The sequence below is a fragment of the Neophocaena asiaeorientalis genome, unplaced genomic scaffold (genome assembly GCF_003031525.2).
Source record: "Neophocaena asiaeorientalis asiaeorientalis breed wild unplaced genomic scaffold, Neophocaena_asiaeorientalis_V1.1 scaffold138, whole genome shotgun sequence".
Lineage (NCBI taxonomy): Eukaryota > Metazoa > Chordata > Mammalia > Artiodactyla > Phocoenidae > Neophocaena > Neophocaena asiaeorientalis.
Window position 1 is genome coordinate 5,571,075 of NW_020172632.1, and position 23,478 is coordinate 5,594,552.

The 23,478-nt window shown below is 40.6% G+C and overlaps 1 protein-coding gene across 1 annotated transcript in view; it reads left to right on the forward strand.

Moving 5' to 3' along the window:
* The window catches only part of SCP2 (sterol carrier protein 2), a 156,404-nt gene extending 134,227 nt beyond the window's left edge, over positions 1-22,177 (forward strand). Inside the window, exons 14-16 of the mRNA XM_024739310.1 lie at positions 924-1,053; positions 17,815-17,894; positions 21,048-22,177. Of these exons, the coding sequence (XP_024595078.1) occupies positions 924-1,053; positions 17,815-17,894; positions 21,048-21,143 (306 nt within the window). The 3' untranslated portion in view covers positions 21,144-22,177. The remainder of the gene's footprint in view (positions 1-923; positions 1,054-17,814; positions 17,895-21,047) is intronic.
* Positions 22,178-23,478: the final 1,301 nt, after the last annotated feature.

Genomic DNA, 23,478 nt, shown 5'->3' on the forward strand with positions numbered 1-23,478 from the left:
AGATTTATATCAAAACGTTATTTTCTCTGAGTGGTGAAATTATGAATGATTTGTTTTCTTTTTGCTTCTCAATATTTTCTATTTTTTCTACAGTACAGTATGTTTTTTCTCTAAAGAAAAATAATTGCAGTAAAATTATTGTGTGTGTGTGTTTTTTTAAGGTGTGTGAGTTATTCACCCTGCTAGCCGGGTTAGCGGGTCCTCTGTGCTCCTGTAGGCCCCTGTGTTCCCCTTTTTCGTAGTGATCATAGTGTATTATCATTTACCCTTCTAACTCCGTAGCGTCTGGAATAAAGTCTGGTGCCAATCATTGTTTCGGTCAATCAATATTTCAGTAAGGAAGGATGAAACAGAGTGGGAATGAAGGGGAGAGGGAGGGAGAAAGGAAACCAACCTATGGAGATGTGGATCTGAGGTTATTTTTCCAGCTTCATTCCTCAAGATCCAAAAGTAGGTGGTGGATGGTATATTACTTGTATAATTCCTTATACTAATCCAGGAAATGAGTTGAACCACTTATCTTTAAATTCTGATTGTGGAAGAACAAAAATATATGTGAAGGAATTTACCTACAAAGAAAAAGAGGCGTTAGGCTTCCTACATTGAGAGAGGCCAGAGTGAATCTTTCAGAAATTATTGAGACAAATGAAGGCTATTTCAGTAGAAAAAGCTGCTGTGCCACCCACTCTCCCATTCTCCCTGTCCTTCCACCAGTTGTATCCAGAAAGCCATTTGCAACGGAAGATTTGGCAGGTGACGGAGTTGTTGCCTGGTTGCCTTTCAGACTTTTCTGGGTAAAAGATCCTAAGGGAGCTTGGGGACTGTCTGCTGACCTAGCTGCTCACATCATGTATCTATTTAAAAATTTGGGGAAAAGCCAGAGGATTGAACTTCATATAACTCTGTGTTATTTTTATTTCCAGGAAGGGGAGCAGTTTGTGAAGAAAATCGGTGGTATTTTTGCCTTCAAGGTGAAGGACGGCCCTGGAGGTAAAGAAGCCACCTGGGTGGTGGACGTGAAGAATGGCAAAGGATCAGTGCTCCCTAACTCAGGTCAGTGCAGTGATGACTTCATTTATAGGAGCACTGACAAGTTCACAAAGAAAAATGGGGGACTGCTTTGGTGTTTTCCAAAAGGGCTGGCTTTAGAGTTACAGGACCTTGTTAAAGAACTGGGGAATCCTTGGGAACAGGAATAGGTCACAGCTGCTTCCTCTCAAAGACTGGAAGGGCTCCATCACTGTCACCAGCCGTAGGCTTTGGAATTAAACAGACTTGGGTTTGGAGTCCTGGTCCTGCCACTCACAGATTCTGGCCTTGAACAAATTATTTCCCTTCTCTGAGCTTTGTTTTTTTCACTTGTAAATGGGAATAATAAATGGTACCTATTTCATAGGGTCACGTGAGGATTAAGAGCATTATCTGCTGATTAGCCTGTGAAGCATGTGCTTCAGTGTACGGTTATGTGTCCTCAGAAGACCTGTCTGTACTCACTACCTCCACTTCTCTCACCCAGTCTTTCTCTCACCCATTCCAGTCAGCTTTGGTTCTCATTATTATCCCAGAACTGTTCTTGTCAAGGTCAGGTAACCGCCATGTTGGTAAATTGAGTGGTTAATTCCCAGCCCTCATAATTATATTATTCTTCTGGGCTTTCTTCTTACCTACTGGCTGTTCCTTCTTGGCCTCTGTCCCTGTTTTTTTCTGCATCTCTAAAAGTCTAAATGTTGGAGTGCTCTAAGGCTCAGTTCTATCTACATTTAGTCCCTGGGACTCTTATGTAGTTTCATGCTTTTAAAACCGTCTCTACACTGATGACTCCCAGGTATCTTCAGTGTGAGCTCAGATCCTGAACTCCAAGGTGTATATCCAGCTGCATAATTGACAAGTTTACTTGGATCCTTAGTAGGCATCTCAAGGCTAACACGTATGAAATTGAACTGCTGATCTTCCTCCCACTCCTCTTTAATTATGTTCTCCTCGAACTGTCTTCTGCATCTTGCTAAATCGCTCCTCTGTCTTAACCAGTTCCTCAGTCTAAAACCCTTGAAGTCATGCATAGCTCTTCTTTTTTTTTTTTTTTTAATTGAAGTATAGTTGATTTACAATGGTGTGCCAATCTCTGCTGTACAGCAAAGTGACTCAGTTATACACATATACACGTGCTTTTTTTAATATTCTTTTCCATTATGGTTTATCCCAGGAGTTTGGATATAGTTCCCTGTGCTATACAGTAGGAGCTGTTGTTTATCCATTCTAAATGTAATAGTTTGCATCTACCTTGGCTCTTCTTTTTCTCACACTCTACAGTGTAATCCGCCAGCAAATTCCATCCTATACTACTACCACCTTGGTCCTCCATCATTTTTTGCCTTGTCTCCCTGTTTCTAACCTTCCGCCCTGTTTCTGCACACACCAGCTGGAGTGATCATTTTAAAACTCAAGTCAGCTCACAGGGTAAAAACCAGGGTTCTTATAATCACACCACATGATCTGGCCCTAGTCTTCTCTGTCTTATTATACTCTCCCTCACTTTGCTTCAGTCACACTGGCCTTCTTGCGATTGCTTGAACGTGGGCGTTCGCAGTTCAGGGGCTTTCTACTGCCTGGAGTCGTCATCCCTCACATATCCTCATGGCTTGTTCTCCCATTTCCTTTGGTTTTTGCCCAAATGTCACCTTCTCAGTGAGCCTTTCCCCAACCACACTTCTAAATCACACCCCCATTACCATTCCCTATTGTCCTTTTCTGCCTTATTTTTCTTTATAGCACTTACCGCCATCTGATACCATATCTTATTTCTTTGCTTATCGTCCATCCCCCCCACTTGAGTTGTAAGCTGCATGAAGGCAGAGCTTTGTGCCTCTTAGGTTCACTGTTGCATTCACAGTGCCTAGAATAGTACCTGTCACATGGTAGGCCTTCAGTAAAATAAATAAATAAAAAGTGAACAGCAGAATGAATGAATGATGCTCAGTAAGTGGTAGCTATATTGTATGTTATGTTTCTCTCAGAGAGAGCCTGGTGCGATTAAGAGATGGGATGGATAGGAACTAGCGTTTTAGAGGGCTATACTATGAACTTTGAAAACGATTTTATATATAATCAATCCCTTAAATCTTTTTGAGTAGAAAAGTGAAAGTCAGAGCTGTGTTTTAGAGGATGAAGCTGGTGTATTCGACCTGATGAATTAGAAATGAAGAAATCAGAAGCAGGGAGAGCAATTAGGAGGATGGATGGTACCACCATCTAAGTAAGCAAAAAGGATAGCCGAGTGTTGGCAGTGAGAAAAAAGGTTGTTGTTACATGGTAGTTGCTAGGGGTGTTTGGGGTGAAGTTGATGGTACTTGGAAGCTGTGAAGGAGAAGGAGATCTATCAAAGATGGTAGAGTTCATTATTGCTACATTACTGGGGAAGGTCCTGGAGGAGACCATGTCATCAGGAGCACAGGTGGAAGGAGGGTTAGCCTTAGCAAGGAGGGATGGATACTTCTTCCTCTAAGAGGGGGTAGATAAATATTCAGGGGCATTTTGAGGTACAGAGGGGTTTGGCAGAGATCCTGGAATAGAGTTTAGAGCTTGGAGAAAGGAGAAGATGTTAAGAGCAGTGTTATATGTACTGTTGAATAAGGAATCAACTACAGATTAATGAAGGAAAAGCTGAGTGGTAGTAAGGGCATCTGGTGTGGGCAGCATTTTTTTTTTCTCAAAATGAGTGGGCAGAAAAATAACTAAGTTTACATTCTGTGAGCTGCCATCTAACATGATGTACGAAGAAAAACTAAATGCTTCATCTAGGTTCTAGCTTTTAGAAATAAAAAGAACTTTGGGGAAATAATGCCAATTTTTTAAAATGACTGAATGTTAATGGTTACTTCAGGATTATATATTGACATGTCTAGACAGATGTCAAGGTGATTTTTTTTTAAGTTTTTATTTTTCTTTAATTTTTATTTTTATTGGAGTATAATTGCTTTACAATGTTGTGTTAGTTTCTGCTGTACAATGAAGTGAATCACCTATATGTATAAATATATGCCCTCCCTCTTGGACCTCCCACCCACCTAGGTCATCACAGAGCATCAGGCTGAGCTCCCTGTGCTATACAGCAGGTTCCCACTAGCTATCCCTTTTATACATGGTAGTGTATTTATGTCAAACCTAATCTGCCAATTCATCCCACCCTCCCTTTACCCCCCGGTGTCCACATGTCTGTTCTGTATGTCTGCGTCTCTATTCCTGCCCTGCAAATACGTTCATCTGTACCATTTTTCTAGATTCCACATATATGTGTTAATATACGATATTTGTTTTTCTCTTTCTGACTTCACCCTGTATGACTGACTCTGGGTCCATCCACATCTCTACAAATGACCCAGTTTTGTTCCTTTTTATGGTTGAGTTATATTCCATTATATATATGTACCACATCTTCTTTATCCATTTATCTGTTGATGGACATTTAGGTTGCTTCCATGTTCTGGCTATTGTAAATAGTGCTGCAATGAACATTGGGGTACATGTGAGTTTTGTCTTTAATGTAACTTTTTTTTTTAACTTATTTTTTTGGCAGCGTTGGGTCTTCATTGCTGCACGCGGGCTTTTTCTCTAGTTGTGGTGAGCAGTGGCTACTCTTCGTTGTGGTGCACGGGCTTCTCTTTGTGGTGGCTTCTCGTTGCGGAGCACGGGCTCTAAGCACTTGGGCTTCAGTATTTGTGGCATACGGGCTCAGTAGTTGTGGCTCACGGGCTCTAGAGCTCAGGCTCAGTAATTGTGGTGCACGGGCTTCTCTTTGTGGTGGCTTCTCGTTGCGGAGCACGGGCTCTAAGCACTTGGGCTTCAGTATTTGTGGCATACGGGCTCAGTAGTTGTGGCTCACGGGCTCTAGAGCTCAGGCTCAGTAATTGTGGTGCACGGGCTTAGTTGCTCCGCAGCATATGGGATCTTCCTGGACTAGGGCTCGAACCTGTTACCCCTGCATTGGCAGGTGGATTCTTAACCACTGCACCACCGGGGAAGCCCACATGTGACTTTTTGAATTATGGTTTTCTAAGGGTATATGCGCAGTGGTGGGATTGCTGGGTCATATGGTAGTTCGATTTTTAGTTTTTTAAGGAACCTCCATACTGTTCTCCACAGTGGCTTTATCAATTTACATTCCCACCAACAGTGCAAGAGGATTTCCTTTTCTCCACACCCTCTCCAGCATTTATTGTTTGTAGATTTTTTGATGATGGCCATTCTGACTGGTGTGAGCTGATATCTCATTGCAGTTTTGATTTGAATTTCTCTAATAATTCGTGATGTTGAGTATCTTTTCATGTGCCTCTTGGTCATCTGTATGTCTTCTTTGGAAAAATGTATGTTTATGTCTTCTGCCCATTTTTTTTTTTTTATCTGTTTTAAAGGGCAGTTATTTCCTTCTGCCTCATTTATTTATTTTTTATTTTTGCTGTGTTGGGTCTTCGTTTCTGCGCAAGGGCTTTCTCTAGTTGTGGCAAGCTGGGGCCACTCTTCATCACGGTGCGCGGGCCTCTCACTATCGCGGCCTCTCTTGTTGCGGAGCACAGGCTCCAGACGCGCAGGCTCAGTACTTGTGGCTCACGGGCCCAGTTGCTCTGCAGCATGTGGGATCTTCCCAGACCAGGGCTCGAACCCGTGTCCCCTGCATTGGCAGGCAGATTCTCAACCACTGCGCCACCAGGGAAGCCCCCTTCTGCCCATTTTTTGATTGGCTTGTTTGTTTTCTTGATATTGAGCTGCATGAGTTGTTTGTATATTTTGGAGGTTAATCCTTTGTCTATTGCATCATTTGCAAATATGTTCTCCCAATCTGAGGGCTGTCTTTTCGTCTTATGTTTTCCTTTGCTGCACAAAAGCTTTTAAGTTTAATTTAGGTTCTATTTGCTTATTTTTGTTTTTATTTTCGTTATTCTAGGAGATGGGTCAAAAAAGATCTTGCTGTGATTTATGTCAAAGAGTGTTTTTCCTATGTTTTCGTCTAAGAGTTTTGTAGAGTCCCGTCTTACATTTAGGTCTTTAATCCATTTTGAGTGTATTTTTGGGTATGGTGTTAGGGAGTGTTCTAATTTCATTCTTTTATATGTAGCTGTCCAGTTTTCCCAGCACCACTTACTGAAGAGGCTGTCTTTTCTCCATTGTATATTCTTGCCTCCTTTGTCATATATTAGGTGACCATAGGTGCGTGGGTTTATCTCTGGGTTTTCTATCCAGTACTATTGATCTATATTTCTGTTTTTTGTTCCAATACCATACTGTCTTGATTACTGTAGCTTTGTAGTATAGTCTGAAGTTGGGGAACCTGATTCCTACAGCTCTGTTTTTTCCCTTTCTCAAGATTGCTTTGGCTATTTGGGGTCTTTTGTGTTTCCATACAAATTGTAAATTTTTTTGTTCTAGTTCTGTGAAAAATGCCATTGGTAATTTGATAGGGATTGCATTGCATCTGTAGATTGCTTTGGGGAATATAGCCATTTTCACAATATTGATTCTTCTAATTCCAAGAACATGGTATATTTCTCCATCTGTTTGTGTCATCTTTGATTTCTTTCATCAGTGTTTTATAGTTTTCTGAGTGCAGGTTTTTTGTCTCCTTAGGTAGATTTATCCCTAGGTATTTTATTCTTTTTGTTGTGATGGTAAATGGGATTGTTTCCTTAATTTCTCTTTCTGCTCTTTTGTTGTTAGTGTATAGGAATGCAAGAGATTTCTGTGCATTACTTTTGTATACTGCAACTTTACCACATTGATTAGTTCTAGTAGTTTTCTGGTGGCATCTTTAGGATTTTCTATGTGTAGTATCATGTCATCTGCAAACAGTGACAGTTTTACTTCTTCTCTTCCAATTTGTATTCCTTTTATTTCTTTTTCTTCTCTGATTGCTTGTGGTAGGACTTCCAATACTATGTTGAATAAGAGTGGTGAGAGTGGACATCCTTGTCGTGTTTCTGATCTTAGTGGAAATACTTTCAGCTTTTCACCATTGAGAATGATGTTTGCTGTGAGTTTGTCATATATGGCCTTTATTACATTGAGGTGGTTTCCCTCTCTGCCCACTTTCTGGGGAGTTTTTATCATAAATGGGTGTTGAATTTTGTCAAAAGCTTTTTCTGCATCTATTGAGATGATCATATGGTTTTTATTCTTCAATTTGTTAATGTGATGTATCACATTGATTTGTATATATATATATATTTTTTAGTTTATAACAACAACAATTTTTAATGGAAACACAATATAAAAAGATCTAAATTGTGACATAAAAAAACAAAAGGAGGGTAAGAGAAAGGTAGAGTTTTATATGTAATCGAAGTTAAATTGTTATCAACATAAAAAAGACTGTTATATCTATAAGCTATTTTATGTAAGCCTCGTGGTAACCACAAAGCAATAACTTACAGTAAATTCACAAAAATAACAAAAAGGGAATCAAAGCATACCACTACAGAAAATATGATTGTGTATATTGAAGAATCCTTGCATCCCTGGGATAAATCCCACCTGATGATGGTGTATGACCCTTTTAATGTGTTGTTGCATTCTGTTTGCTAGTATTTATTGAGGATTTTTGCATCTATATTCATCAGTGATCTTGGTCTTGAATTTTCTTTTTTTGTAGTATCTTTGTCTGGATTTGATTTCAGGGTGTTGGTGGCCTCATAGAATGAGTTTGGGAGCATTCCTTCCTCTGCAGTTTTTTGGAAGAGTTTGGGAAAGATAGGTGTTAGCTCTTCTCTAAATGTTTAATAGAATTCACCTCTGAAGCCATCTGGTCCTGGACTTTTTGTTTGTTGGAAGATCTTTAGTTATAATTTCAATTTCACTACTTGTGATTGGTCTGTTTATATTTTCTAATTCCTTCTGGTTCAGTCTTGGAGAGTTTTTTCTTTCCAAGAATTTGTCCATTTCTTCCAGGTTGTCCATTTTAATGGCATATAGTCGTCATTGCAGTCTTATGATCCTTTGTATTTCTGTGGTGTCAGCTGTAATTTCTCCTTTTTCATTTCTAATTTTATTGATTTGAGTCCGCTCCCTTTTTTACTTGATGAGTCTGGCTAAAGGTTTATCAATTTTTTTTTATATTCTCAAAGAACCAACTTTTAGTTTTACTGATCTTTGCTATTGTTTTCTTTGTTTCTATTTCATTTATTTCTGCTTTGATCTTTATGATTTCTTTCCTTCTACTGACTTTGGGTTTTCTTTGTTCTTCTTTCTCTAGTTGTTTCAAGTATAGGATTAGATTGTTTATTTGAGATTTTCTTGTTTCTGGAGGTGAGATTGAATTGCTATAAACTTCCCTCTTAGAACTGCTTTAGCTGCATCCCATACGTTTTGGGTTGTCATGTTTTCATTGTCATTTGTTTCTATGTATTTTTTAATTTCCTCTTTGATTTATTCAGTGATCTCTTGGTTATTTAGCAATGCAGTGTTTAGCCTCCATGTATTTGTGTTTTTTACAGTTTTTTTTGCCGTAATTGATTTCTAACCTCATAGTGTTGTGGTCAGAAAAGATGTTTGATATGATTTCAATTTTCTTAAATTTTCCCAGGCTTGATTGTGACCCAGGTTGTGATCTATCCTGGAGAATGTTCCATGTGCACTTGAGAGGAAAGTGTATTCTGCCACTTGCGGGTGGAATGTCCTATAAATAGCAATTAAATCTATCTGGTCTGTTGCATCATTTAAAACCTGTGTTTCCTTATTTATTTTCATTTTGGATGATCTGTCCATTGTTGTAATTGGGTGTAAAGGTCCCCCACTATTATTGTGTTAGTCTTGATTTCCCCTTTTATGGCTGTTAACGTTTGCCTTATGTATTGAGGTGCTCCTATGTTGGGTGCATAAACACTTATAATTGTTATACTTTCTTCTTGGATTGATCCCTTGATCATTATGTAGGGTCCTTCCTTATCTCTTTAACAGTCTTTATTTTAAAGTCTATTTTATCTGATATGAGTATGGCTCCTCCAGCTTTCTTTTGATTTCCATTTCCATGGAATATCTTTTTCCATCCCCTCACTTTCAGTCTGTATGTGTCCCTAGGTCTGAAGTGGTTTCTTGTAGACAGCATATATACGGGTCTTGTTTTTGTATCCATTCAGCGAGGCTGTGTCTTTTGGTTGGAGCATTTAATCCATTTTCATTTAAGGTAAGTATTGATATGTATGTTCCTACTACCATTTCCTTAATTGTTTGGGTTTGTTTTTGTAGGTCTTTTTCTTCTCTTGTGTTTCCCACCTAGAGAAGTTCCTTTAGCATTTGTTGTAAAGCTGGTTTGGTGGCGCTGAATTGTCTTAGCTTTTGCTTGTCTGTAAAGCTTTTGATTTCTCCATCAAATCTGAATGAGATCCTTGCTGGGTAGAGTAATCTTGGTTGTAGGTTTTTCCCTTTCATCACTCTAAATATATCCTGCCTCTCCCTTCTGGCCTGCAGAGTTTCTGCTGAAAAATCAACTGATGCCCTTATGGGGATTCCCTTGTATGTTATTTTTTGCTTTTCCCTTGCTGCTTTTAATTTTTTTTGTTTGTTTGTTTTTTTGATTTAATTTTTGTTAGTTTGATTAATATGTGTCTTGGTGTGTTTCTCCTAGGATTTATCCTGAAGGGACTTTCTGCGCTTCCTGGACCTGGTTTGCTATTTCCTTTCCCATGTTAGCGAAGTTTTCAACTATAATCTCTTCAAATGTTTTCTCAGACCTTTTCTCTTTCTGTTCTTCTTCTGGGACCCCTATAATTCAAATGTTGGTGCGTTTAATGTTGTCCCAGAGGTCTCTAGGACTGTCCTCAATTCTTTTCATTCTTTTTTCTTTATTCCGCTCCTTGGCAGTTATTTCCACCATTTTGTCTTCCCGCTCATTTATTTGTTCTTCTGCCTCAGTTTTTCTGCTATTGATTCCTTCTAGTGTATTTTTCATTTCAGTTATTGTGTTGTTCATCACTGTTTGTTCTTTAGTTCTTCTAGGTCTTTGTTAACATTTCTTGTATTTTCTGGATCCGTGCCTCCATCCTGTTTCTGAGATTTTGGATAATCTTTTTTTTTAATTAATTAATTTATTTATTTTTGGCTGCATTGTGTCTTTACTGCTATGCACAGGCTTTCCCTTATTGCAGTGAGTGGGGGCTATTCTTTGTTGAGGTGCACAGGCTTCTCATTGCGGTGGCTTCTCTTGTTGCGGAGCACAGGCTCTAGGCACGTGAGCTTCAGTAGTCGTGGCACACAGGCTCAGTAGTTGGGGGTCATGGGCTCCAGAGTGCAGGCTCATTTGTTGTGGCACACGGGCTTAGTTGCTCCCTCGCATATGAACCTGTGTCCCCTGCATTGGCAGGCGGATTCCTAACCACTGCACCACCAGGGAAGCTCCTGGATCATCTTTACTATCATTACTCTGAATTCTTTTTTCAGGTAGGTTGCCTATTTCCTCTTCATTTATTTGATCTTGTAGGTTTTTACCTTACTCTTTCATCTGCAACATATTTTTTTGTCGTCTCATTTTTTTGATGGGTGGGGCTGTGTTCCTTCTTACTGGTTGTTTGGCCTGAGGCATCCAGTGCTGGAGTTTTTACAGTTGGATAGAGCTGGGTCTTGGTGCCGAGATGAGGACATCCGGGAGATCTCACTCTTATTAGTATTCCCTGAGGTCTGAGGTTCTCTGTTAGTCCAGCGGTTTGGACTCAGTGCTCCCACCACAGGAGCTCAGGGTTGACCTCTGGCCTGGGAACCAAGATCCCTTAAGGTGCACAGCGCAGCAAAAGAAAAAAAAACACAGGAGCAGTACAATAACAAAGAATAAAAGATAAAATTAGAAAAAATTTAAAGTTAGAAAAAATAAATATATAAGTGAAACAACAAGGTAAAACACAACCACAAACCCCCCCCCCGAAAAAATAAGAAAAATGGGCCGGAAAAGGCCTTGGCTGTGGGGGCAGAGCTTAGGTTGGGGTGGGGCCTATGCTCAGGATCCATGAGGCAGGAAAAGGCAGCATGGCTGGAGGGGGCCTCGGACAGCGGAGTTCAGAGGTAAGGCCCTGGGTGGGAGTGCAGGGCCGGGGTTTAGGCCCAGTGTAGCTGGAGGGGGCCTCGGAGGGCGGAGGATCTGGCCTGGGACCTCAGTAGGCTCCCAGGTACCCGAGTGAGTGGGGGAAATGCTGGCCTATTTCCCTTCCCATCCTCCCGGTCCCCGCTGATCCCCTCACTGTGAGTGGGCCCCTCCCGAGGGTTGAAACCCCACCGTTCCCCAGCCGCCCCTCAGTGCACCGGTCCCGTCTGGCCTCTACTCCCCATCCACGCCCTCAGGACCTGGGCGGCCAGAGGGGGTCTGGGAGGGCAGAGGATCATGCCCGGGACCTCAATAGGCTCCCCAGGGCCCAAGTGGGTGGGGGAAACGCTGGCTGCCTTCCCTTCCGATCCTCTGGCCTCTCAAGGGTCTCTCCCCATCCCCGTTTCTCCCCTCACCGTGGATGGGCTCCTTCAGGTGTGAGAACCCCTCCCCTCCCCCAGCCGTCTCTCAAGGGTGCCGGTCCCGTCCCACCTCCACTTCTCCTCCCTGCTCCCTCCCCGCCACATCCCACCTGGTCATTCGGGGTTCCTCCCATCCCCTTAGGTGTCCGTGGTTCCCCACCAGTACCCGGTAGGTGCCCTAGTTGTGAGGAGACGTGAACTCTGTGTCCTCGTACTCCTCCATCTTGACTCTGCCCCCAAGGAGATTTTTGAAGAAAAATTTTCCTGTTCTGTTGTTATTGTTTGTTTGTTTTGAAAGATTATATGCTTATGGAAACATACGGCAAATTTTCAGAAAAACCTTGCTCTCTGCATATGAACCCTGGCAGCGAGCTCTCCCCACATTAGGTGCCCCATCCCATACCTGAAGGGATTTTACCCTGAATTTCTGCTGAAACTGATACTTGTTGGCAGCTAGGAGTGGCGCTGAAATATGGACTTACCAGTAAAAGCTACCGTGGGAAATTGCCAGCTCCTTTTACATCAGCCAACAAATGACCATTTGTTAGAGATCAGCTATGTTAAAGCATTAATAACCTGTCCTAGTTTGAACTGGCATCTTAAAGAGAATTGCTAGATCTTTTGACATGTACATATTGTTGAGAGGTTTACTTTCTGTTAGCAAAGTAAGATTTACTTAAATGTATTTCATTTGCTTATATTCTAAGAGTTTGGTAATGATACAGATGGTTATATCAAGGACTTTTAGGCTTTGTGCATTTTTCCATAATCTTTTCTTGCTGCCTGGTGTTTCTCCATGAATCCTGCCCCTCCTTCCTCTCCTTTGAAATGACTCGCATATCTCCAGGAAGCCAACTTTAATTAATTTAACACGATATATTATTCTTTCATTCGTATATTCTTCCCTCTCAGGACCTGTTTGAGTTCTCAACCCTGCCCCTTAATGGGGAACATGATACAGAAGGACTCAGAGTCTCTCATCCCCAAGGTACAGGGGAAAGAGCATAGCCTTTGGAGATACCGAAACCTGGGTTCAGACCTTGGCTCTGTCACTTACTAGGTATACCTTCTCTGAGTCTAGTTGTCTCATCTAGAAAATGGTGAGAATAATGTCTATCCATGGAGCTGTTGTGGGGATTAAATGAGATAAAAGGTATGTAAAGTCCCTAGCATGGTAAGTGCTCAGTAAATCATTGCTTCCTCCCCAACCCATATATTAAACATTAATTTTGCATAAACACATTGGAATTGTCTGTGACTCCTCAAAAGGACTAGGGGAGCTGAGAAAGCATCTGGGATACATCAGATGCAGATGAATTGGTGAAGGCTCAATTAAAACTGAGCTGTTGGGGCTTCCCTGGTGGTGCGGTGGTTGAGAGTCCGCCTGCCGATACAGGGGACATGGAATTGTGCCCCGGTCCGGGAAGATCCCACATGCCACGGAGCGGCTGGGCCCATGAGCCATGGCCGCTGAGCCTGCGCGTCCGGAGCCTGTGCTCCGCAACGGGAGAGGCCACAACAGTCAGAGGCCCACATACCGCAAAAAAAAAAAACAACAAAAAACTGAGCTGTTGAATGTTTGTATTCTTCCCGTAACAGGGGGAAGCCATAGAGCTTAGGAGTTGGGAGTGTGGACTTTGGCAGCAGGAATCTGCTTTCATACCTAGCTCAGCCACTTAGTAGCTGTGTGACCTTGGGCAAGTTGTTTGACCTCTCTGACCCTCATAGGGTTATCGTATGAGTCTAGGTATGTGAAGTAATCGGCACAGTGAGAGCTCAGTAAATGCTGATGTAGTAACAGCAGCAGCAGCAGCATTTATTTCCTAAAGTCACCTTTTTATTGACTATGAGTCCTTTTTTTGGCATATTAGGATCTAATCCAACTATGAATCAAGTCCAGTTATCTCAGTTTGCTAGCTTTTTTTCTCCCTGCTCTTTGATGTTATATATCTACAAGAGAACTGGATTTTCTAGGTTGTAAATACCTTAATTTTTAAGACTTCAGACCTTTTTTCAAGTAATAAGAGAAAATTTTGTTACAGGCAAAGATGGAGGGGCTATTGAATCACAGTCTTTTTATGGGCTATCCCTGCATTCTAAGACATATAATAAAAACTTTTATTTTCAGTCTTGTTTTCGTTACTTAATAATACAGGCATGCTGTACTTTCATAGTTTACCCCCATCTTAGGCCATTTGGGCTGCTATATCGAACATACCACAGCCTGGGTAGCTTATAAACAACAGAAATTTACTTCTCACAGCTCTGGTGGCTTGAAGTCCTAGATAAAGGCATCAGTATGGTCCCGTTTGGTGAGGGCCCTCTTCCTGGTTCATAGCCAGTGCCTTCTTGCTGTGGGCTTATATCATGGAAGGAGCTAGGGGTCTCTCTGGAGCCTCTTTATAAGGCATTAATCCCATTCATAAGGGCTCTACCCTCATGACCTTCCAAAGGCCCTCCCTACCAATACCATCACATCAGGCATTAAGATTTCAAAATACGAGTTTTGCGGGGGATGCAAACATTCAGACCATAGCAACTCCTATTTTTTTTTATTAAGGCACAGATTATCTAACTATTGGGCCGTAATTTGATATTATTACTATTAGTGGTAGTAGTACTATTAGAGCACTATTGTTATATTGATTGCCTGAAACACTGACTACTGAAAATTTTGATTTCTTGGTGAATTTTTCCTTTTGCACTTGTCCAAGGTAGACATTGCTGATTTAGCAATAAGATATTAGAGTCTTTGTGGTACGGCCTTTTTTGCATTATACTTTGGTTATACTACTAAAATTAATATTTTAAACCTATTTGCAGGGCAGGAATGGAGACGCAGACGAAGAGAACCGACATGCGGACACTGGGGAGATGGGGAGGGTGGGAGATTAGGATTGACATATATACACTAACATGTGTAAAATAGATAGCTAGCTCGGTGCTTTGTGATGACCTAGATGGGTGGGATGGGGGTGGTGTGGGAGAGAGGTCCAAGAGGGAGGGGATATATGCATACATACAGCTGATTCACTTTTTTGTACAGCAGAAACTAACACAACATTATAAAGCAACTATACTCCAATAAAAAAATGAATATTTTTAAAACTTTGTTTTTATATAGTAATACATACTTAAGTGCAAAAAAATTGGGAAAGATAGAGAAACAAAATGAAAAAATTACTCTCCTATAATCCTACCATCTATATCAGGGGTTGACAAATTATGACCTGTGGGCCAAATTCATCCCACCACCTGTTTTTTTTTGTTTTGTTTTGTGTAAAAGTTTTCTGAAGTCTAGCCTGTAAGGAAGGGCATGAATCTGTAGTGTACAGCCTGATAAATGTTAACAAATGAACACACCTCCCAGATCAAGATGCATAATGTTGCCAGCACTGTAGAAACCTCCCTGACACCACCTCCCATCACTATCCACTCCCAAAAGGAACCACTATTCCAAATTCTGTCACCATAGGTTGATATTATTTATTTTGGAAATTCGTATAGATGGAACCATACAATATTTACTCTTTTAGGTGTGGCTTCTTTCACTCAGCATTGTAAGATTTATTACATTGTTGCATGTAGCAGTAGTTCATTTCTACTATGTGAATACACCAGAATTTATTTATTCAGTTCATGGTTGCTGTATCTCCACAGTTTTCCATTTTGTGGCCTTATGAATAAAGGTGTTACGAATATTCTCATATGTGTCTTTTAGTGGACACATGTACTTATTTCCATTTGGCATATAACCAGGAGTAGAAATACTAAGTCATGAGCTACCATATAGCCAGTTTTTTGATATGGATATACTATTTTACAGTCTCTTCCATATTATATGAGAGTTTCATTTGCTCCACATTTTTGACAGTACTTGGTAACGTCAGTTTTTTTTTTTTTTAAGTCAGGTTCATTGAGGTATAATTTACATACAGTAAAATCTACCTTTTTTAGATGTACAATTCTGTGAATTTAGACAAATGCATACAGTTGTATAGCCACTACCAAAAATCAAGATATAGAATATTTCCAAAAAATGTCGGGGCTTCCCTGGTGGCGCAGTGGTTGAGGGTCTGCCTGCTAGTGCAGGGCACGCGGGTTCGAGCCCTGGTCTGGGAAGATCCCACATGCCGCGGAGCAACTAGGCCCTTGAGCCACAACTACTGAGCCTGCGTGTCTGGAGCCTGTGCTCCGCAACAAGAGAGGCCGCGATAGTGAGAGGCCCGCGCACCACGATGAAGAGTGGCCCCCGCTTGCCACAACTAGAGGAAGCCCTCGCACAGAAACAAAGACCCAACACAGCCAAAAATAAATAAATTAATTAATTAATTAAAGTACCCTTAATTAAAAAAAAAAAAAGTTCTCATGTCCTTTTGTAATCAAACCCCTTCTCTCACCCTCAGGCCCTGGCAACCCCTGATCTGATTTCTGTCCCTGTAGTTTCACTTTTTCCAGAATGTCGTAAACTGCAAGTGGAATCATACAGTATGCAGCTTTTTGAGCCTGCTTCTTTCATGTATTATCAGTAGTTCGTTCCTTTTTGTTGCTGAGTAGTTTATCCATTCACCAGCTGGAGTATATTTGGTTTCTTTCAGCTTTGGGCTATTTAAATAAAGCCACTATGAGCATCTGCATACAGGTTTTTGTGTGGATTTATGTTTTCATTTCTCTTCAGTAAACACCTAAGAATGGGATTGTCAGGTCATATGGCATGTGTATGTTTAGCTTTCTAGGAAATGTCCAGACTGTTGTCTAAAGTGGCTGTACCGTTTTCCAGTCCCTCCAGCATTGTTCTGACCTGCTAGTTTCTCCTCATCCTCACCGGCACTGGGTATTATCTTTTTTTTTTTCAGCCATTCATTCTAGTAGGTACGTTGTAGTATCTCAACTGTACTTTTAATTTGCATTTTCCTGATGACTAGTGGCATTGAACACTGCTTCATGTGCTTTTTTGGACCATTTGGAGATCTTTTGTATTGTGCCTGTTTATGTTATTTGCCCACTTTTGTATTGAACTATCTAACCTTTTGTAATTGAGTGATAGGAGTTTTTTATATTTTCTGGATACAAATTCTCTGTTAGATCTGTGAGTTGCAAATATCTTATCCCTCTTGGTCTGCTACCTGTTTTGAAAACAGTTTTATTGGAACACAGCTACATTCGTTTATGTATCTCTGTGGCTGCTCTCGTGCCACAGGTGCAGAGTTGAGTAGTTGCAGAAGAGACCTAGTGGCCTGCAAAGCCTAAAATATTTAGTGTCTGATCCTTTACAGAAAAAGTTTGTTAACCCCTGATCTAGATGACTGTTCATCTTCTAACAAATTACCACAAACTTAGTGGTTTAAAAAAACGCACACATTTATTTATTACCTCACAGCTTCCATGGGTAAGTTGGCTGAGGACAGCTTAGCTGGGTCCTCTGCATAGGGTGTCGCAGGCCGCGGTCAGGGTGTTGGCCAGGGCTGAGTTCTCATCTAGAGACTTGACCGGGGAAGTGGTTCGTGTCCAAGTTCACTGATGTTGCTGGAAGAATTAATTTCCTTGTAGCTGTGAGAATGATAGCTTTAGTTTTTACTGGTTATTGGTCAGAGTCTGCCCTCAGCTCCTAAAGGTCAGTACCCTGCCATGTAGCCCTCTCCATATGCAGTATGCAGTTCACAGTATAGCAGCTAGCTTATTCAAGGCCAGCAGTAGAGTGAGAGAGAGCCAGCAAGACAGAGTCTTATGCAGTGTAACAGAACACAGGAATGACAGCCCATCACCGTTGCCACATTCTGCAGGCTAGAAGCAAGTCACAGGTCCTGCCCACACTCGAGAGTAGGGGGTTATACAAAGGCATGAATACCAGAAGGCAGGGATCACAGGGGTCACCTTAGAGTCTGTGTGCCACAGTAGCTATTATTAATATATTGGTCTCCAAGTTTACAGATGTTTTTTCTGTACATACATAATTGAATATCTGTTTTTAAGCAAAACTTGGGTCCATTCTTACAGTTTGTTTTGTAACTGGCTTATATAACAGTATCAGGAAGAATATAACATACATATCTTTCCAGGTCAATAAAATGTAGATCCACATCATCTAATGACTGCATTGTATCCCATTATATGAATATACCATGATTTATTTAATAAATTCCCTCTTGTTAAATATTGAGGTTGCTTGTGATTTATGTCACATTTCACCAGGCTGCCATAGAGTGTATGTGAGTGCCCATTTGCCCACACTAATTCTGGATGTGATTCTGTTGCAGTCAGTGGCTTTTGACTAAAATGTATGCATGAAACTAAACACTCCCCATTTCTCCTTCCTTCTGCATGTCTCTATTTTAGATAAGAAGGCCGACTGCACAATTACAATGGCTGACTCGGACTTACTGGCTTTGATGACTGGTAAAATGAATCCTCAGTCGGTAAGTATGATGGCACTTATATCCTTTTCTTAGGTGGGTTTTAGCCCGTTTCGCTTCATCACCTACCTCAACCTCATCCCATAAAGTGCAAAGTGGTAAAACCCACAAAACTCAGTGTTCCCCAAATGTTCACTTAACAAATGACAGTTGTGAAGCTAATGATGTGCCAGACAATGCCCTGTGTGCTGGAAATGTCCAGATGTAGAAGAAATAGTTCCCATGCTCAGGGCGTCCACAATTTGGTACGAGACAGGTCTGCAAAAGAGTAAGTGCAGGGCTTCCCTGGTGGTGCAGTCATTAAGAATCTGCCTGCCAATGCAGGGGACGCGGGTTTGAGCCCTGGTCCGGGAAGATCCCACATGCTGTGGAGCAGCTAAACCCGTGCGCCACAACTACTGAGCCTGCACTCTAGAGCCCACGAGCCACACACAGCTACTGAGCGCATGCACCACAACTACTGAAGCCCACATGCCTAAAGCCCGTGCTCTGCAACAAGAGAAGACACCGCAGTAAGAAGCCCGTGCACTGCGACAAAGAGTAACCCCCGCTCACCGCAGCTAGAGAAAGCGTGCACACAACAACAAAGACCCGATGCAGCCAAAAATAAATAAATAAAATAAATTAAAAAAAAAAAAAACAGCTTAAGAGTAAGAGCAGCCAAATATCCAAGGTGCCCTGCATTACTTGTGGTCAGGGAGGGTGGAGGAAGGAGAAGCCACATCTTCCCAGGCCATCAGAGAAGGCTTCACAGAGGAAACAATGCTTGGCTGAGTCCTGGGAGTGATCAGGAGTTAGCAGTGCACAGATGGAGAGTAGGGGCCATCAGATAGAAGGAGGGTCGGGTGTGAACAAAGGCATGATCTTTTACATTTCGTATCTTTGCCCGTGCTCTTTTTTTTGCCTGAGCTGTCCTTCCTTGACAAACTCCTTGCCTTTCAAAATGAACTTAGATGTTATGTCCAGAGACTTCCTACCACATTGTTGGGGAGCTATAGTCAGTCCCTCTTCTGGGCCACTTACTGGCCTGCTAGCATGGCACTTGTCTCATTATACTAGTCATAATGTGCCTATCTCTTCCCTATTAGATTGTGTGTATCTCAAGGGAACAAAGCACATCTTGTTCATCTTTGTGTCTCCAGAACTTAGCATGATGCCTTGCGTTTTTGGGTTTTCACAATTAATTTGCATTTGTCTAAAATGTATTTATGCCTTGTGTAGATTTTCCAGGCCCCCAGATTGTCAAGGGTCTTCTTATACTCTTTAGTTGTACAGTGTGGAACAGACTTGATATACATTATCCATAGATAACACAAAGGAAGCTAAAATGCTGCTTTCCACTGTAACCTTATTTTTTTGTTGTTGCCTCAGCCTGATTTGTTTTAGGTCTTGTTCCTGTGATACCCCGGTAATTTGAAAGATTGGATAAAAAAACTAAATCTGACTCCTACTCGTATTCCTTTTAAAAATGCTTTTTCTAAGCAACTAAGCATATTTCAGCTGATGCGTCGACAAGTGAGAGACTTGCATCTGTGATGTTTCAACTGAATACACACCATTGACATTGACATTTCCACCCACTGCGCCCTCTCCAAAAATCTGGACAGAACAGAGGCCACCAATCTCGGAGTTGGCCGACGTCCTCCTTCCCACCCACCGCTGCTTATTCCACGGTGCACACCATGGACTTCCTTGGCAGTGTGGTCAGGCTTCGCACTCAGCTGCCCTCATTCTCTCAGTTTATCTGTTTACCACCCATTTTGGGGAGTGAAGTGTCAGCTTACTTTTCCTGAACACCTGTTAGCACCCAAAGGAATTAAAGATAAAAATAGGAGACGTTTCTGTTAATGTGCTAATGGCCTTCCCTTATGCTCAGTAGAAGATTTGACTGGAAACCATTAAATGCAGTGGAAATTATAATTTCAGTGTTTGGCTACGGTTGAAACAAAGCAATGTGCTCTCCAGAAGAAAGCAAATGTAGAACACCTTAGGGGCCAGATTTAAATGACTCTTATGTTCGGATTCTCTAAAAAGTGAAGACTCATTTTTCTCTATAATAATTATTAAGTGAAAAGTCATTTCCTCTTTTAATTAAGAAAAGGGAAATATGGTGAGTTTCTCTTCTAGGTACTACTGGTCCATATTTTTAAAGGACATATGTTAAATATATTGTGTTCTGAGACACCTGACCTTAAAGTCATCAGACAGAAGGCTGTGTGCCATATAGAAAGAAATATTTAGTTTGTCCAGACAGAGGAGAAAAAAAAAAAAGGAATTAGTCACCCTCACCAGAAGGTGTAGAGAAAGCAGAGCTCTGAGATTTCCTATGGATGAGGCAGTAGAGCCCCTCACTTCTTAATGAATATACTTGTTAGGAAGCTAAGACTACCAGAACTTTTCCTGTAGCTTTTCCTTATTTTAAGAATTGAGTCGAAAGACTGAGATCGTAGCAGGGAAATCATGCTATGTTCCCAATTTTGCTATTTCTTTAAAGTTTTCCTGGGATTTTGTTACATGATAAATTTAGCAAACATCATGTGATCTAATCCCAGGCAGTTGTTAAATGGAACAAACTGTGGCTCTGCACTTGGGATTGGTTTGATTCTTCTTATTGAGCCAAAGATTAACACAGGCACCTCAGTCTCAGCAGTCTGCCTGGCCTCCCTCTGTAGGGAATAAATCTTTATCACGTAGACCAGAAAAAGGGAGGAAAATGGCGACACTTCATCTGCATTGTGTTGAATCCCAAGAGTTCGTAAGTGTGTTATGCATGTGCTTTTTCTCCCTGCTAGCAGACCCACTGAACAGATGTGTAATGTTTTTAAACAAAATCGGTCTAGTATGAATCCACTCTGCCTAATATTTGGAAAACGTACCACCTTTGAGGAAGGCAGGTAAAGGCAGACTCAATTTTTAAGAGAACACATTTGGGAAAGATGTGCCTTTTGACGGCTCTGTGTAAAGCATGACTTTTACAAATGCGTCCTTTTGAAGACTCTGGTTCTAAATCTATTCCTGAAAGCCAAGTTTCATATTTTGAAGAAAGTTGAAGAGACCTGGATAAATAAATCATCTCAGGGCTGGATAGTCTAGAAATATCAGCGGTCTCAAAACAAAAAACACCAAATGATAAATTTTCTTTCTTCTTCCTCACAGGCCTTCTTTCAAGGTAAATTGAAAATCACTGGCAACATGGGTCTGGCTATGAAGTTACAAAATCTTCAGCTTCAGCCAGGCAAAGCTAAGCTGTGAAGAACTCTCTCTGCCTACCTTTGAAAATCAGGATGAGATATATAGATATATGTCCATATATTTCACTGTCAGAACTTAGATTGAAACCACACCCTGGCAGATAGCGTGTTTGTTTTTAAATGGGTGTGACCGATCCTGTTCTTCCTAAGCTCTGGGTGACTAGAACCTGATGGTGTAACTACTGCGTGCAACTGTGCATGACAAAGTTAATATGGTAATTATGGTTTGGGGTAGCCTAAAATCAGGAATAGCAAAATCCAAAAACTATGTAAACAAAAGCTCTCATTTTGCTTATAAAGTATGTTTGAGGATTATTCTGCTGAAGACTCGATTTAATTCAGTCTTCCCTGGGAGAACTAGGGAAGGAACAATACCAGCAGCTGGCCGGTAGTGTTCTGCACTTAATGACCTTAGTCTGTTTTCCATTGAGAAGTTTTAAAATTCCGTACTGGGGTTTTTTTTTTTTTTTTTAAATCTTCACAGTTTTGCATTTCATGCCATCAAAACAGTATTTTCTTCCCAAATCAAAGAAGTATGATCAAAGCTTGGGAGAAAAAAATATATAGCTGAACACAGGCCTATTTTTTAAAACAAAAATATTTTTAAGTGAGTTTCCTTCCTGGAAAAAAAAAATCAGTGTATTAGAACCATAAACACTGTTGTTAAAAATAATTGAACAAATAAAGTTTGCTTTGAGATGCACAGTTTTCAAATTATAATCTCGTATTAATTTAATTTGTAAAACTCTCCTTCCTTTGTTATAATTTTCCCTTTTCATATGTTTAGTTTAACAAGCCACATTTAATTTACCTTCCTAGTTTTTTTTTGATTCAATTTAAAGGAATATTGCTTTTTATTCCTTTTTTTAAAAGGTAAATTTCATACCAGACTTTGGCATGTGATGTGTTTTCCCTACTTTTACCTTCCTAGTTTTTCTAATGCTAATGTTATTTCTAATAACTCGGTAAGATATGGGGTAGAGTAATGTTTTTGGAAGAATGTTTAATAGAAAATTAAAATAACTCTTCCTCATCTCCTTTGTTTTTATTGTGTATGTTCTTTTTGTTCAGGGTTTTCTAAATGATGGAGAGTAAGAGAACCATTGGGGATTTATGATCTGTGTTATCTAGACTACTATCTACTGGTTACTTTGGCATAATCAATCACTAGCTCTTGATTAGGGGGGTGCTGTGTTGTGGTGGAAAGAGCACTTGACTGGGAGCCAGGAGTCTTGTTTTTCTTAGGCAAATAAGTAACTGTCTGCTAGCTTGTTTGCTGTTCGCTAGCCTGTTTGCTAACCTGTTAAAAGAGGGCATTTAAGATGGTCTTTAAGGTCCCTTCTGTTCTGATAATCCTGTGATTCTACTCAGAGCCCAGTAGAACTGTTTGGGAGTTATCCAGGTCCCACCTTTCTGCTGTGAACACGTTTACTTCACCCAAAGGTGGTCAGAGGTAAAAAGCCAGGTGGTTTCATTTTGCTCGTTTAGATGTTTGGAGCCTCTGCTAATCAAATCAGGACTGTGGATATGATCCCCCTAGGCCATTTAGCTTTGCATGTTCTATGACCAACAGAACAGCATTTGGGGATGGGACAAGATGGTAAATTAAGGCAGTATAAGTTGATCTCAAGTCCCATAAAATCAGTTCAGAGCACAGACTTCCTAATCACAGAGGCTTTTTACTCTGAGAAGAAAAAAGACTTCAAGAAAAAAGTTCCAACAAAATGTCTGATTTATTTGTGCTTTGGATTTGCTGCATTTTTCTGCCTTCACTTGTCCCAGATGTAGCAGGAGATGTTTGTTTTAGGCTTTAGGATGAACCTGAAAAAAACAAAAACAGACAAAAAAAGAAAAACAAAAACTTGTTCTTGGGGTAGGGATGTATCCATATATAAAAACAATTTATATGTATAATAGAAAAGTACTTAATGATAAAAATACAGCAGCAGTTTAATTTCTAGGGAAGCATCACGGTTTGGAGGAAAGAGGTTAACAGGTCTGGGTTAAAACTGATACTGTTACTGGTTTTGCTGAGACCTTAGTCTGTTTTCCATTGGAGAAGTTTAAAATTCCGTACTGGGGTTTTTTTTTTTTTTTTTAAATCTTCACAGTTTTGCATTTCATGCCATCAAAACAGTATTTTCTTCCCAAATCAAAGAAGTATGATCAAAGCTTGGGAGAAAAAAATATATAGCTGAACACAGGCCTATTTTTTAAAACAAAAATATTTTTAAGTGAGTTTCCTTCCTGGAAAAAAAAAATCAGTGTATTAGAACCATAAACACTGTTGTTAAAAATAATTGAACAAATAAAGTTTGCTTTGAGATGCACAGTTT